At 39.8% G+C, this 16,059-nt stretch overlaps 1 protein-coding gene across 1 annotated transcript in view; it reads right to left on the bottom strand.

Annotated features, from left to right (window-relative positions):
• lrp1aa (low density lipoprotein receptor-related protein 1Aa) overlaps positions 1–16,059 on the bottom strand; it is a 134,079-nt gene that overhangs the window by 101,766 nt on the left and 16,254 nt on the right. Inside the window, exon 3 of the mRNA XM_079483245.1 lies at positions 3,854–3,991. Coding sequence (XP_079339371.1) covers positions 3,854–3,991 — 138 coding nt within the window. The remainder of the gene's footprint in view (positions 1–3,853; positions 3,992–16,059) is intronic.

The raw sequence follows: 16,059 nt of genomic DNA, 5'->3' as shown, positions 1-16,059 counted from the left end.
AAACGCTGTTTGCGTCAAGCTCGCAGCATTCTCAAGGACTCCTCTCACCCTGCTCATAGACTGTTTACTCTCCTGCCTTCCGGTAGGCGCTTCCGGTGCCTCCGGACAAGAACCAGCAGACTAAGAAACAGCTTTTTTCCCAGAGCTGTTTCATTATTGAACTCTGCCCCCCACTGATTCCACTACCTCTCTTACATTTAACTCCAATGCTGCTATAACATTGTTTACACTGCACTACAGGGCTGCATGCATGACTGAACTGTACACACCAGTACTTCATGTTATCTGCTCTCCTGGACTGTTTACACACACAGCATCATTTGCACTCTATACTGCTCACTTGCACACCAGGAAGATATGTTTTTGTAGTGTAGTTTCAACAACCAATCTGGATAAACTTGAAAGGAAGTTTGAATGAAGTATATCATATAGTACATTAATCCTTTATTGCAGTAAAATATACATAAAAACAGCAAAGGTCCTTTTGGATTTGACAAATCACTGCGTGACTGAAATAACAGCACCTGGTACTTCAGCGGTAATTAAGAAGGTAATATGAACACAAAAAGCACAACCACACTGCATGTCGCAGAGCTCAGCCGATGAACCTCTAACAGCTCTCAGCAGTCATCATGATATATGCAAAAAGATTAGACAGCCTTAGTGGTTTCCGTCAGTAAAGTCACAAAATCTCTTAAATTCTGTCTTGTCACAGATTTATGTGTGTGTGTGTGTGTGTGTGTGCTTGTGAGTGAGCGTGTGTGTGCATGTGTAAGTGCATGTGTGAGTGTGTGTGAGTGCATGTGTGTGTGTGTGTGTGTGCGTGCGTGCGTGCGTGCGTGTGTGTGTGTGCGTGCGTGCATGTGTGAGTGTTGCAGGTATGCATCAGAGTTAAGCATGTGCTGTAAATCTTCATTTCTAATCCATAAAAGGATTGTGCAGAAAAAGTAATTTGACAGGGATTTTGCCTTTACTTCACATTTTACCACAATATGCTGAAGTAAGAATGTATATTTAGCACTCACATCCCCTTACACACCCTATATCGAAATAAGTATTGGGGTGTCCCCTTTTAATAAACATGTTTATCTAGGGGTCATATGACACGGCTAAAACAAATATTATTGTTTGTTTTATATGTAATGCAATGTGTATAGAGGATTTTTCCACATACCCGTGTATGTTTGTATCTCCTCTTTGCTTCGCCTCTCTGAAACGCACATATTTTTTACAAAGCTCATCGCTCTTAAAAGTGAGGTGTGCTGTGATTGGCCAGTTAACCAGTGCGTAGTGATTGGTCGAATACTGTAAGCGTATGACGGCTATGTAACGCCTCATACCATATTTGGAACATCAGGTTCCAAAGCTATTGTACTCACAAATCATACCACAAACTGATGTAGATTTGTGGGGGTTTGGTTACACACGGCGTTTCAGGCAGGTCTGGGTAAGCATTTTCTTCTGGATAGAAAGCATCTTTTTTCCGACACTTTAATTCAGGGGTCCCCAAACTGTGGCCCGCCCACATATTCGGACCGCCCCTCTGAACAATGCCTTATAGTGTGTTCACACCAAACGCAAATTAAGTTTTAAGTGCGAGTGATTTACATGTTAAATCAATGCAAAGATGCGGCGCAAATTTTCTCCAAAGTTCAGATTTTTCAACTCGCGGGAATCACGCGAACGCTCAATTCGTGCGAGTTGAAAAAACTGAACTTTGGCGAAAATTCTCACCGCGTTAACCAATAAGGAGCTTGCTCTAGTAAGACCGTGAGCGAGCGACAGAAGCCCCTCCCATGATGTGAATTCGCGTCTGTAATGATTATAATAATTTCACGGTCGAACGATGCAAGTAAACTCGAAATGTTCAAGCGACCGACCCGGCTCCCCATTAAAGACAGGGAGAATTATGTGGCCCTTGCAGAAAAAAGTTTGGGGACCCCTGCTTTATTTTTACAATTTTACGTGTCTAATACATGCATGGGCAACTTATAACACACAAAAGACACAAAAACACACGTATTCACACCATATGTCTCTTTTTTTCAGAATAACAAAGTCCTAAATTTTAGACAATCTTCTCAAGATGTGGAAGATGTAGATTTGTGTGAGAAAAGATCCCCCTTTAAGCTGCTCTCTGTGATGTCAATGACACCAAAAATCTATAATTATTTTCACGTTAAACACTTTCCTATTCCAGTTCAAGAGGCAAAGTCTCTGCATAAAAAGAAAACATTGCTCATATGCTAAACCAATGGAATAAACTTGAACACTTTACGTTTAAATTTGAACTACTTTTATAAAGCATCTATAGCAGCACTGTAAAAAAACTTCAGTTGAAAAAGGAGCTGGGGCGAGTGAAACTAAGTTTTTTTATGACATTCCCCCCTCCGTTTTTCTTGTGAATTTGCTGTCTTTTTCTGTAATGTAAATGTATTTAAAAAATACACAAAAAACAGTAAAATCTTCCACATTTTACATGGAAAATCTGCTAAAAAATAACAGGAACAATTCTGTAAAATAAATAGAAATTTAGAGTGAGGGGTTCTCAACCTTTTTGACTCCACGTGCTTTCGATAGGGGGGCCCGATATAATATTCCAGACCTTGATATTAACTGGAAAAGTGTTTACTTAAGATATTTATGGTAATTTGTCCATTTTTATTTTGTTTTTTTCAAATGCATTTCAATGCTCATTTTGTCTCATTTTAAATTCCTAGTCATCCTGAGGCCCTTTTGGAAGTCAGTGGGGGCCCCTTTGTGAGCCACGGCACCCCTGTTGAGAAGCACCGATCTATAGTTTTATTAGTCTTGAAGGTTTTATTATCAGTTAAGCAGTCGGTACATTCTTGAAAACATTGTTTGGAGTACCATGAGGAAGAGTAAATTACTAAACATGTCAAATTCCTGATGAACTATTCCTGAAATTGTAAATAACCTGGAATATTCCATTAGTCTCTCAATTAATAGTTTATTATCATATCAGGCTACTGTGGGGCTTCTGGTTTCATGTTCCTAACTACCTCTATCACTTCATCTGTATGTAAATGACAGACTGGTTTGTGTCATCTCATTGAAGGGTGCACGCCACACCCTAGTGTGTGTTAGGTGTGTGTGTGTGTGTGTGTGTGTGTGTGTGTGTGTGTGTGTTAATCTGAAACAGATACAAGGTGAATCCAGGATAACTGCATTTGAAAATACCTGATAACGTCCCATTAGACAAGACTAAAACAGTCTCTGAACCCACAAAAACATGAACACCTTTGAACATTTGAAAATGGTTTCAAATCACACAAAACCAATGCCAATAAAAAAATTAGAAGCATTAGGAAAATCTTTTCACAGGTCCCAGATTATTTTGCATAACTTTTGGAATTTAGCTGCTGAAGATGATCGTTTCAAAATGAATAATTCTGTTTGGTTCATTAACTTAAGATGTTTGTGTCCGTTTCTCTTTTTTTTTTTCATGTTCCTCTACATAACATTGTCAAAATCCCTACTAATGAATAACCACATTATTATATTTATATACAGTATATATTATTCATTATAAATGTATATTATACATTATATATAGAATATAGCACAACTCTAATGTTACATGTTTGCACAAATATAAAATCAAACCAAAAAGAATGATTCATTATAGCTGTATATACAAAAATATTGGGCCTTAAGGTTTATATGGTGTTCTGGTGTTTCACAAACAAAGTGTTATGTGTCATAACATTTTAGGTGTTCTCACAAGTAAAATCAAACATACATTAAAAAATCTGCATACTGTTAAATGCTGTATCCAAAAATCCCTTTATTGAACATTATTCTGCTCATATAGAGTAGTTGTGGCGAATACCTCGGCAATGTGGACCCTCGTCTCCTCCGTCGGTGCAGTCCGGAACACCGTTACAAAGTTTGCTCATGTGAATACACACGTCTGAACCCAGACACGGATGTTCATTAGGAGGACACCGTGACACACGGTTATGAGGACCTGAAAGAGACAAACCACATTAACAACATTAAAATAGATGTACTGTAAATAACCTAGCAAAGCTTAACTTAATTTTGCCCATGTTATGGGTGTATTTGCTTTATTTCTTTTTTACTTTTGCATAATCATCTCATTGTTTGAGTTGTATTAGAGCGTGTGGTCATCTGTTTGTCTTGAGTCACAGGATGAGCTGTATTTGTGTCCAGACATGAGCTCTCTCAGGACATTGGGTGTGGAGTCCACACCAAAAGTCCCCAAAATGTGTGAATGAGCAAACCTGCTTTTGTAGAAAAGCGATGCAACTTAAGGCTTAAAATAATAAATGATTCCTGTGTGTCTAGTTTAATAATGAGATCATCAAAACAGCGCCAGAACAAACAGTGTTACTGTAAGTTACCGTTTTGATCAAGAAGTATTTATGAAAGAATTCGAGATAAAGGAAAATGGCTGCAATGTCTCAAATCTTAAGAATGATTGTGATTTTGTAATATTTTTATTGAGGTTTTATTGAGGTTTCCCTCTTCTGTCAGCTTCTGAGTGTGATTTGGACCACCTTGGAAACAACGGTTTGTGGTGGTCATTTTAAGGTAATTGATTTGAACAACACTTAGCAACACCTTAGCAACCACCATGAACAAGCTATCAACTTGATTGTGTGTTTTGCAAAGAAAGTCAAAATGTGGGAGTAAGGTGATGGGCATCCAAAGATCATAAAAGACACAGATGAGTCTAGATGCTTTAAAAGTCTAATTCCATCACAAACCTTTTTAATACCTTAATACCTTATTTCAAGCTGTTAGTAGGACTGGAAGTGCTCAAAGAAGTTTTTGAGAAATTAAATCCCGATTTGTAGTCCTATCCCGGCTCCTTTACCCCACTTTCACATCCCTTAATTTCCTGTCTCTCTGCTGTACTGTTTGGCCAAAAAAGGGTGCATACTGTACACTGGCCCAAAAATGTACACAGTGTGTAAGTAGGACTGTCAAATAAAGTGCTCCAGGAATTTGCAACTATTTAACAAAATTACATAGGATATTTTACGTATTAGAAAAAGACATCACACATAGTCATCCAATCCATAGAATCCGATCCAAACTCTTACATCAGGAGCGCCAGAGCCCAAGGTTCAATAGCCCAAGGAAATGCAACTAGATTGTTCAAGTCAGTTTAGGAACATTTAACTTCTTAAAGCAAAACCGTAGAACTTTTGCTGACGGCTCCCCTATGTGGTTGATAAGCGCAATCGTCTGTTACCAGTGTCATAAATACTGTTCCTGTATAAGCTTCCCCGTGTTGACAATTTTTTGACTAAGCTGAAGAAACTGGCGAATGCAGAAACGTTGTTTGGAAACTATTTCACACTTTTCGGCAGGCAGGAGAGGGGTGTGGATGGGTGGGGATGTGTGTACCGACCCGAACACAGAACGTACAGAGTGTGGTTGTAGCCGCCATGAGGCTGCTCAGGTAGAAGTGGGAGTAGAATTTGTCTACTTAAGAGTTGTTCTACCCCTGAAATAATTTTAGAGACATTCTGTAAAGGTAGAAAAAACTACAAAGTGTTGCTTTAACAAATGACTTTCAAATGAAAATTTGATTTAACTTAAAAGTCATCTAAAATATCTAAAGTACATAACTGTTCTCACACCTTTTGTTCAATAACATTTATGCATTTGGCAGAAGTTTTTATTGCATTATACAATACATTTGTTTCTAAGTATGTTCAATCCTTGGGATCGAACCCATGACCTAAACCCAATATTTTCCAGTGATTTACGATTCTTTGATTAAGTATTTCGATTAAATTTATTCAATAGACAAGTTCATGACTAAACAGCGATTTTATTCATTTTTATAACTTTCTAGAACTCAAAATCAACAAGGCTTTCTGTGAGAGTGGGAACTCTGTCAACAATCTGACATACGTTAATAAATGGCTATGCAGAGACAAGCCAAATGTAGCTTGTTTACTGAACATAGAAATGTTGTTTAAGCGTAAAAGTAAGGAAGTGAAAAATAGCTTTGAAAAAATATATTTTTAATAGCATCATATATATATATTTATATATATACAGACAAATAATATGAAATAAAGAGGTAAAAACTGAGCAATCAAACTCAAAGTTTGGTGTTGTTGAAAAAATGTGAAAGATTTGAAATATAAAGTCTATGAAGCAAATATGAGTCTTCACAGTTATAGTCTGCAGATGCTCCATATGAAGCGTAACTGTGGAAATCTGTCTGAATTCTCAAATGTGTATAGGCTATTAAAACATCTAGTACCATGTGTATACCAAGGAATATAGGTTTTTAATGAAAAACAAGATATACTTTTTCCTAGAAATGTTGTGAATGTAACACCTAGTTTAAAAAGCATATAAAGCTTTTTAAGTTGCATATAATGCCTTCTTCAATGAATAAATGTAAACTTGTAACAATGCTTTTACAATGTGGAGACTGCATTAATGAGCTGGTCGAATAAAACAATTCTGTAGTGTCATCAAATGCTTTTTGTTTTTGACATTTAGATTTTCTTTTCTTTACTTTTGGCTTTACTAATGGATTTCCCATATGCTTCTAGTAAAACATTTTTAAACACCATCATCTAGAAAAGTTGTCTGGACACCTCCCAGTCTAAAGACCATTAACACCTTCTACGATACAAACAAGCATGCCTAATGTGTTACATGAAAGAGTCTAAAAAAAACAACAATTATAAAGACAACCGGGCTGAATACTAATGCTTTCATCTTCTGTTTTACAATTTCCCATGTTCCCATAAACAATTAAGTCGCTGAAATGAATTACGGGTTTTTATAAAAGGTTGGTTATGTCAAAATGACACAGTCAGGGTAAAAGAAAAAGGAAAACATTATTTTCGCTAGCAATTTAAAATAATTTATTGACAGACACTGACCAAAACACAGAGGCATTAGTGCATTAGTAAATGTGAAAAACGATAGTGCACTTAAGTTTTTCTGCATGAATTCTGATCACATATACTGTACATCTACTTACTATTCCAGTGTGTGGTTTTCTCAAAGCCAGTACTGGTCAATACAGGGCTGTCATTTTAATGTGGCCCTGCAACGGTGTTTCATGCATTCTGACTTCTTTACAGTGTTAAAGTGTTGTCTTCTCATGCTTGACATGGTCAACTTGTCAAAAAACTAGCTGAACTTATGACGTAGTATTTCTGTGCTCGATACAATCCCCCAGTGTTCGTACAGGTTTCCGAAAAGTTTTTGCGAACATGAAAAAAGAATATCAACGACTACTTCTCTAGCCCCGCCCACTGGTTCCACATGACTTATGCCATGTACGCATAGTATAAACTCCCACAAAAAGGGCAAAAGTAAGGACTTTTATTAAAGACTGTTATTTTTATTTAGAGCGACCAAGCAACAAACATGCAATATTGTGCAGCGCCTGGTTGTGGAAGAACACAATTGCTTCCTTCGGATTCTGATATAAGGAATGAGAGGTTGAAGTTGACTTTCCAGCTCATGTGGTGAAACAGACTGAGATGTTGTGCCGTCAAAATTGAATCCGACCGGTATCGTACGTGAGTAAAACTATATGTAACATGAGTGACTATTGCTTTGTTAGAGATGTCTTTATATTTACTGATTATGTGTAACCTAAGTGTCTAAACAAGTTTACAGAAGGCTCCAACTGATCACTTAGCTTGTCAAACAGACACACATAAACACTGCTGTCGTTTGGAATTGTTATCCAACCATAGCAGTGGGCGTAATCCGTGTCTTCAATGCGGCCCACCCATAAAAACCGAGCATTTCTTGAGCCGGCCTCAAAACCAGGGAAGAAAATAGCTTATTACTTATTGATTTTGATGTTTTTGAATGTAAAACCATGTGAACGTCATGTTATCTTGTAATGTGTGATGTGCCCGGACTAAATACTTTATTATGAAACAATAAAAAAAATTGTGTAGTGGCTTATTGCCTTTTTAAGATGAAAAGTGAAAAAGTGAAAGTGATCTATTTGTCAGTTATGGTGACCCATAACCGAAATGTGACCTCTGCATTTAACCCATGCACTGCAGGTCGTGAACACACACAGCCGGAGCATTGAGCAGCGATGACTGCAGCGCCCGGGGAGCAAACGGGGGTTTGATGCCTTGCTCAAGGGCACGTCAGTCGCTTCCTCCTGGCCCTGAGAATTGAACTGGTGACCTTTTGGTTACGAGGTCGACACTCTAACCACTAGGCCCCCATTTTAAAATGAATGGCTTGCTGCCATTCCTCAACTATAAGTTGCTTCAAATAAATGAATAAATGTAAATATAAATACATAGGCATGGAATTAAGGCTATACCTACCATACAAACATATAAGAAGACCACATCTGTTCACACTCCATAAACATTCACAGCAAAATAAAGCACAGCTGTGTGTCCAATGGGACGCTAATGGTATAATAAAGGGACAGAACTAGTCACGAAATGTGTGGATTTGATGTGCCAAACTATTCCTCAGACAAAAGACCATAGCACAGTAAATATAACAAACACATGCTTCTTGGCAGTCATTTCTATTCAGCCTTCACTTAGATGCCTGCTGAGCGTAATGATCCATAATATCCATTTCACGTAATAAATGAGGACAGGGCCTGTCCTCTGAAACCCCTAAAGAGAAAATAATGGGATAGTTCCCACAAAAATTAAGGTCTATCATTGTTTATCCGCCATCATGTTGTTTTAAGCCTTTATGACTTTGTTTCTTTCACGAAACACTCAAAGGAGATGATTAGCAGATGCCCATGCTGCTGTTTTCAATACAATGAAATTGTTAAGCCGCCAGAGGCTGTCAAGATACAAAACAGATCCTTCGTTGACATGGTAACAGTAATAAAATGTCATTATTGCATATGCTGTTTTAATTGATTATCACTAATAGATATTAGTTATAAATGAGAGTGTCGATTTGGTAATTGCGTCTGCAAAACTGAACCCGAGAAATTACATTTGCAAAGGTTGGCGGAGGATCTGCAAAACTATTTTTATTACACTGTATATCCTATGGTAGTCAATGGTGCCTCAAAAATGTCAGTTGCTAACATTTTTCCAAATATCTTTCTTTGTGTACAACCAAATAAAGACTTTTATACAGGTTTGGGTTATTCATGACAGAATTGTTTTGGTGCAGTATCCCTTTAAGCATTCTTTCTCTCTTGGATTAAACTCAGTATAAAGTTTGTTTTGATTGTGATTCTCTAGGGTCTCCTGCAGAATGGAAAGTTTTTTTAGATCCCTAGTGAGGATCAAAGATCCAAGATGTATTTGGGCAGCTGGGACACCCGGCAAGAACCTCAAATGCTTAACCTGAGACAACCCTGTCTATTTTTAAATCCTATTATATACATAGACGTGCCACATAACACACTTACAAAAACGTTTCATTTTAGTTGCCTGAGTTTGGATGGCTAAGGCTAACTTTTAGATGACTCAGTTCTTCTGAAACTATTTAATCCACAATATGTAACTTTTGGTCCTAAAATGATTGATGCGTACTGTATATACAGTGTATCTTGTAGAAGAACGGTGCTTTGGTTGGTCTTCTAGGCCAAAGCGTGCATATGGAAATCTAAAAACAATATCATCTGATGTGCTACATGTACAGACCAGCTGAAAATAGAGATTTTATTTCATTAATGTCGTTACAAAAGTTTACAAGTTGTAAACATTAAACAAAATGATTGCTAGTCTGGGAATACAGTTAGCCATTTTGTGACCCTGCAGAGCACAAGAGGGTTTGGAAAATATATAGTCTGATCATTTCACCATACTGTAAAAAAACAGTAAGAACTGTGCTAGCATGTTAAAGGTCTGCACAGATTGCTGTATATACTTATAGTCAATGTACTTTGTTACACATGCTTCAAAAGCCAATACCAGTAACACCGTGTCCACACCTGACTCGGTGCAACGTGACATGACAAAAGACAATAGAACCCACTATAATTAAAATAATCTTTTTTGAGGTTTTTAATTGTTTTTGTGAATCAATACAGTATGAATTAGTCCCATCTATACCACAGTATACTGTACCGTAACGTGTTGTGCTAGGCTATGCTACCAGCTAGCACACATTACTTCCATTCAAATTCTTGGTGTCTATATGACATCTGACAGCAGATGTCTCCGAGACATATTGCAGATGAGCAAACTATATTTTGCATATGTCCTGCAGATGTAAATGCAGACGTATGCCAGATGTGTCAAGAACTGTGTGGGGAAGAACCCAATTGCAGGCAGACACAGGGATGAAGGGGTTAACGAATAGACTTTAATAAATAATAACACAGGAACAAAACATAAACACCCTCGATGGGGAAAACACTACTAAACAAGATACCACAACTGAAAACTAAACACTCAACAAGACTAGCAAATACTCAATATTCGCGATGCGAGCAGCGACCGTCGGATCGTCCGGTTGAAATGACGAGTAGAGTTGTGTGTCGTTGGCATAGCAGTGATAGGAGAAGCCATGCTTCTGAATGACCGAGCCGAGGGATGTCATGTAAATGGAGAAGAGTTGCGGTCCAAGCACTGAGCCCTGTGGCACCCCCGTGTTGAGCTGTTGGGACGCGGAGACCTCATCTCTCCAGGATACTCTGAATGACCTACCCGAGAGGTAGGACTCAAACCATTGCAACGCCATTCCAGAGACACCCATAGCACTGAGAGAAGCCAGGAGGATGTGATGATTGACAGTGTCAAAGGCAGCAGACAGATCCAGTAGGATGAGCACAGATGACATGGATGATGCTTTTGCCAGTCTGAGGGCTTCGATGACTGAGAGCAGTGCAGTCTCTGTGGAATGACCGGTCTTGAACCCAGACTGATTGCTGTCTAGGAGGTTGTTTTGCATGAGAAAGGAGGAGAGCTGGTTGAACACAACTCGCTCCAGGGCTTTGGCGATGAAGGGAAGAAGGGAGACAGGCCTGCAGTTTTCTAGCAGTGTAGGGTCCAGGGTGGGTTTCTTTAGAAGCGGTGTGATGCGGGCCTCTTTGAACGCTGTGGGAAATGTCCCAGTGGTGAGCGAAGAGTTGATGATGTGGGTCAGAGCAGGCACAACGGTTGGAGAGATGGCCTGGAGGAGATGGGTGGGGATGGGATCCAGTGGGCAGGTGGTAGGGTGGTTGGAGCCAATGACCTTGGAGACATCAGCTTCAGACAGAGGAGAAATGGTGGGGAGCACACACGTGTCAGGGATGTGGGCGGGTTCGACAGGTGGTGGCGTAGAGAACTGGCTGCTGATGGCAGTAGTTTTCTTTACAAAGAACGATGCAAAATCAGCAGCTGTTAACTCAGATGAAAGTGCGGGAGCAGGCGGACAGAGGAGAGCAGAGAAGGTTTTGAAGAGCGTTCAAGAGTCCGGAGAGTTGCAGATCCTCGAGTGGTAGTAATCTTTTTTTGCAGAGGTGACATCTACAGAGAAAGAAGAGAGAAGAGATTGGTAGAGAGAGAGGTCTGCAGGGTCTTTTGACTTGCGCCATCTTCTCTCAGCTGACCGGAGCCTGGCGCAATGCTCACGCAGTACACCGATAACCAGGGAGCCAACGGGGATGCACGGGCTGGTCCAGATGCAAGAGGGCATAGGTTGTCCAAGCAGGATTTTTTTAAGCGTGGAACACAGAGTGGCTGTGGCATTGTCTGTATTCAAAAGAGAGAGCTCATCAGAGGGGGGGAGTGCAGAGAAGACAGCAGAGGAAAAACAGGAGGGAGGGAGAGACCGCAGGTTGCGCGGAAAGTGACCATCGGTAAGACATCTGCGATATCCGGAGCAGTGAGGTCGAGGGTGACGAAGAAGTGATCAGACGTGTGCAGCAGGGTGACCTGAGAGTGATGAGTGGAGCAGTACCTTGTGAAGATCAGATCTAGATGGTTTCCAGACTTGTGGGTTGCTGATGTGGAAACCTGCTCGAGGAGAAATGATGCGGTCAGGTTGACGAAGTCAGCAGCCTGTGGCTTTCCAACGTGGATGTTGATGTCACCTAGTACCACCAGGGGAGTACCATCCTCAGGGAAGGATGAAAGAAGCACATACAGCTCCTACAAGAAATGTCCAAGCTGACCTGGGGGACGATATATAACTACAAAATGACTTTTAACAGGGTGGGTGATAGTAACAGCATGAAACTCGAAGGAGCTGTTGTCACACATGGGTGTTAGCTGATTGAATTTCCAGTCTTTGGGGATGAGTAGACCTGTGCCTCCACCCCTTCCTGTGATGCGAGGGCTGTGGGAGAAAGTGTGGTCATGGGAGAGGGCAGCGGGAGTGGCAGAGTCCTCTGGTTTGATCCATGTTTCTGTAAGTGCTACAATGGAAAGACCAGAATGTTTAACAAAAGCTGTAATGAAATCAGCTTTGTTCACAGCAGATTGGCAGTTCCACAATCCTATTGGGAAAGTAGAAGGGGCAGTTGCTAGTAGTGATACATTGTGAAGATTATTAGCATTGCGTCGCCTTCGGCATGCGGCAGATGATTTACGTGTTGTGTTAACAGAAAGGATTTTAAAACACATATTTAAGAGAAGCAGAAAGAAAATAGGGAGAAACATTAAAGATAACAATAAAGGAATAAGTATTAGTGCAAACAAGTAAGACACGAAGGAACGATACTACACACGGTTTCACCACGTGAAAGAGCGGAAGTAAATACAAAGCAATTTCTCAGTTTAACACAGTACTAAAACTCAACAAGACACAATTTAAATACACTTACACAGTTCTGTACGCTTCTGCTGCTAAATTGCTTCTCCAATAAAACTTTTGTCATGTTTTATTGTTTACCAATGGTCCAAAAGTCAGTATGTAGCAATTTTCTGACACAAAACGATGTTGTTACGTATCTTTGCACTTTTATGTTGACCTGACTCATTTTCTGCAAATATAAACAATATTTTTTGTTGGAAATTTGGAAGAAATATTGTTTTAGTGTACAGAAGGAAACAAAACATATTGGTACATATTAAAATAAGAAAAACGGTCTCTGAAATGGTCTCTTAAAGGTCCAGTCAGTAATATCTAGTGGCAAGGTTCCTCCTCCTCCCTTTCAAAACACTGCGACGGCTGACAGAACATGGTGAATTCCATGCAACGGGACCCGAAATAGCTCATTCTAAGGTAATAAAAATAACGCTTTATTGTGTAAGCTCTTGATAAACTTCTGAAGACATAGCTTTGTATATTATATTGCATTTCTATCAATCGACCGTCCCATAATTACACACTGGACCTTTAATTATTCCTGCGGCTGTATGTGTGTTGAGATCTGATTGCAATATACACATACTTAAACTTCTAAAGCTAAACACATAGCTTGTATTTTTGTATGGTTCATTTTTGCAGCTGTCAAGCGTTAAACAACAGAGTCGTCTTAGCACAGCAGGCCAGTCCTCCGCTGTGTGATCAGAGCTCAGACCTTTAACCTTTTCAACATGAAGCAGATCTAAATGACGTTCACACACACACACACACACAGCCATCGACAGGCCAGCAGCTCTGGGAAGAAGGATTAAGTTAAGGCTCTAGAGCAAAATATTGCTGAAGGTATGTAGGGCCGTAAACTGATTTTTTAAGATTATTCACACCGTCATTCTGAAAGTTATAACATAGTAAACTTTTGTTCAGACAATGACAGTTTTGAGCTTTACATTTTTCACAATAATCCAGTGTATTGTCCATTCCTTTGCAATGTGCTATACTATTACACTAAAGAAAGGTCTTCCCCACCCAAACGTATTGTTGCATGTTTTATTATTTACACTCTTGTTGTTGGATGACAGTAAGATGATAATTCCTTCTTCCTCATCGGAGTAAGCGGCGGTACAAAGCTGTGTATTGTGTTGCAGTGGTCCACAAAGAAGGGCCGCAGCAGCTGCACTGGGAACTGTGACAGACTTCAGTACTAAGACACGGTGAAATTCAGCCACGTAAATAAATAAACTTCTTTCATGAGATCATCTTTAGTGATCTGAGGCATCTGCACAGAGGTATCCCAACACGGAACACATTTCTAGACACAGAATAGCCTATAGCCTATATATAGCCTATAGCTTAAAGGGATACTCCAGCCAAGAAACAACCTTTCCCATGTTTTACTCCGTCTCAAAGGCATCCTGCCTGAATGTGACTTTCTTCTTGAAGTATATTGCAGTCGGAGTTATAATACCACGTATCGTCGTCTTCCAAGCGGTAGAATGGGGGCAATTTTTTTAAGCTATAAAAAGTGCATCCATCATTCAAAGGATAGCTCGATACAGCTCTGTGGTCTCAAAGCGGCACTACGTAGGATTGGCTACGGCACTGCGTAGTTTGTAAATGCTACTGCAGGTGATGTGCGGTGGTATTTTCTTTATGCGAGTTGTGATTCGGCACTGCTCAACTGCGCGGATGAGTCTGATGTTTTGAGTCGTGGCCTGAGACAGTGCACCGGTGACAATCTTCACTGTTCATCAGTAGCGCATAATTAACACAGATAACATGGAAGATGATATAACACGGAACAAATAAGAACATAAATAGACCCAAATAGCACAAATGGAGGCTGTGTTTTATATTATTTTGGGTGCTGGGTCATTTCCATACCTTCCGTTTTGGCCAGGAGTCTCAAGTCTCTCATTTCCCATAATGCGAACCGGACAGAAGATCACAGGTCATAAATCATTGTACATCATACAACTATATATACTGTCATGATTCCGCTATCATGTCATGTTTATTCTTGGTCTTGCAGCGGAGTCATGGCATAGCCTTAGGTGTTGTGTGAGAAAGACATGGCTTTGTTTTGATTCTGACTTGCCATGTGCTTTCTCGTGTCTCGTCAGTGTTTCCCGCCATCTCGTTTCCTCGTTAACCTTCCCTGAGTGTTTCAGTACCCGCACCTGACCCTTGTCAATTATCCTGTGTTTGTTTCCCTTTAAAGCCTCCTCGTGTCTATAGTCCTGTGCTCGTTCGTTGTACTTGTATGCTGTTCTTGTTACCCCTGTAGATGATTCCTGCCCTGTATGGTGTGTTACAAGTTCATGGTCCTGTACGTTTATTTCCAAGTTCCTTGTTTGGTTGTTTTTGCCACCTTGAGGGAAGTGTTTGTTTTCAGTTTTTGAGAGTTAGTTTGGTTAGTGTTTTCCCCATTGAGGGTGTTTGTTTTGTATTATTTATTAAAGTCTTTTTTAACCCCTTCATCCGTGTCTGCCTGCACTTGGGTTCTTCCACCACGTCCTCGTTCACGACAATATACTATATGCAAAGCCTTGCCATCATATCCGGGATATAAGTCGGTAAATTTGAGTAAAATCACAGGTTTCACTTATCCGTGCTAATTCGCTCCACGTGAAATACAGATGTGGGAGGTCATTTCTAAATGACACGAGGTCCCCAGATAATACTAATCCCGTGCGAATAGGGCTTCATTTACATTTATCATAATGAACATAACAAAGAGAGACCGAAAGAAACTGTACCTGTCTGTATTAACACAACAGGTAAGCTACGGATTTTGTGTTATCTGTTGAAATATTGAAATGTCTTACCTGTTCAGAAGAAATAAAGTCATGCCTGAGACAGAGTTCACGCCACCTTTGAAATGCCTTGCCAATATTATTTTGCACGAGTCCAATCACAACGACTTTTTCTTTGTAAACTGTCATCAGTTCGTACTTTCTTGTTTTTCACAACTGATGAATCCCCAGATGTCAACGCTTGCCGTTTAAAAGTAAAAGTACTAAACGCCGTCATAAATAATACTTAAAGTTGTTCAAAATCCTACCCAACCGTTGTGAGTACACGCTACAAATCACTTGCAGCATCCACGCGCTGACTAGCAGCCGGTTCCTCTTCGTGCTGTGTACGAATGGGATGAAATGACGAATAGACGAAAGACACCAAATAAGGATCTCCAGGATAGGCGACCCGACAGGGCAAATTACAAACCATTATTACAAGCTTTCCGTAGTGAATCCCACAAGGGTAGTGACACAATTCTAAACACCGTTCTTTCATGTACTTGCTAATTTTTTATTCAAGATAACTTACGGACTG

Source organism: Barbatula barbatula, assembly GCF_947034865.1.
Source record: "Barbatula barbatula genome assembly, chromosome: 20".
Classification (NCBI taxonomy): domain Eukaryota; kingdom Metazoa; phylum Chordata; class Actinopteri; order Cypriniformes; family Nemacheilidae; genus Barbatula; species Barbatula barbatula.
The sequence above is the reverse complement of the archived record's forward strand: the minus strand, read 5'-3'. Positions and strand labels throughout refer to the sequence as shown.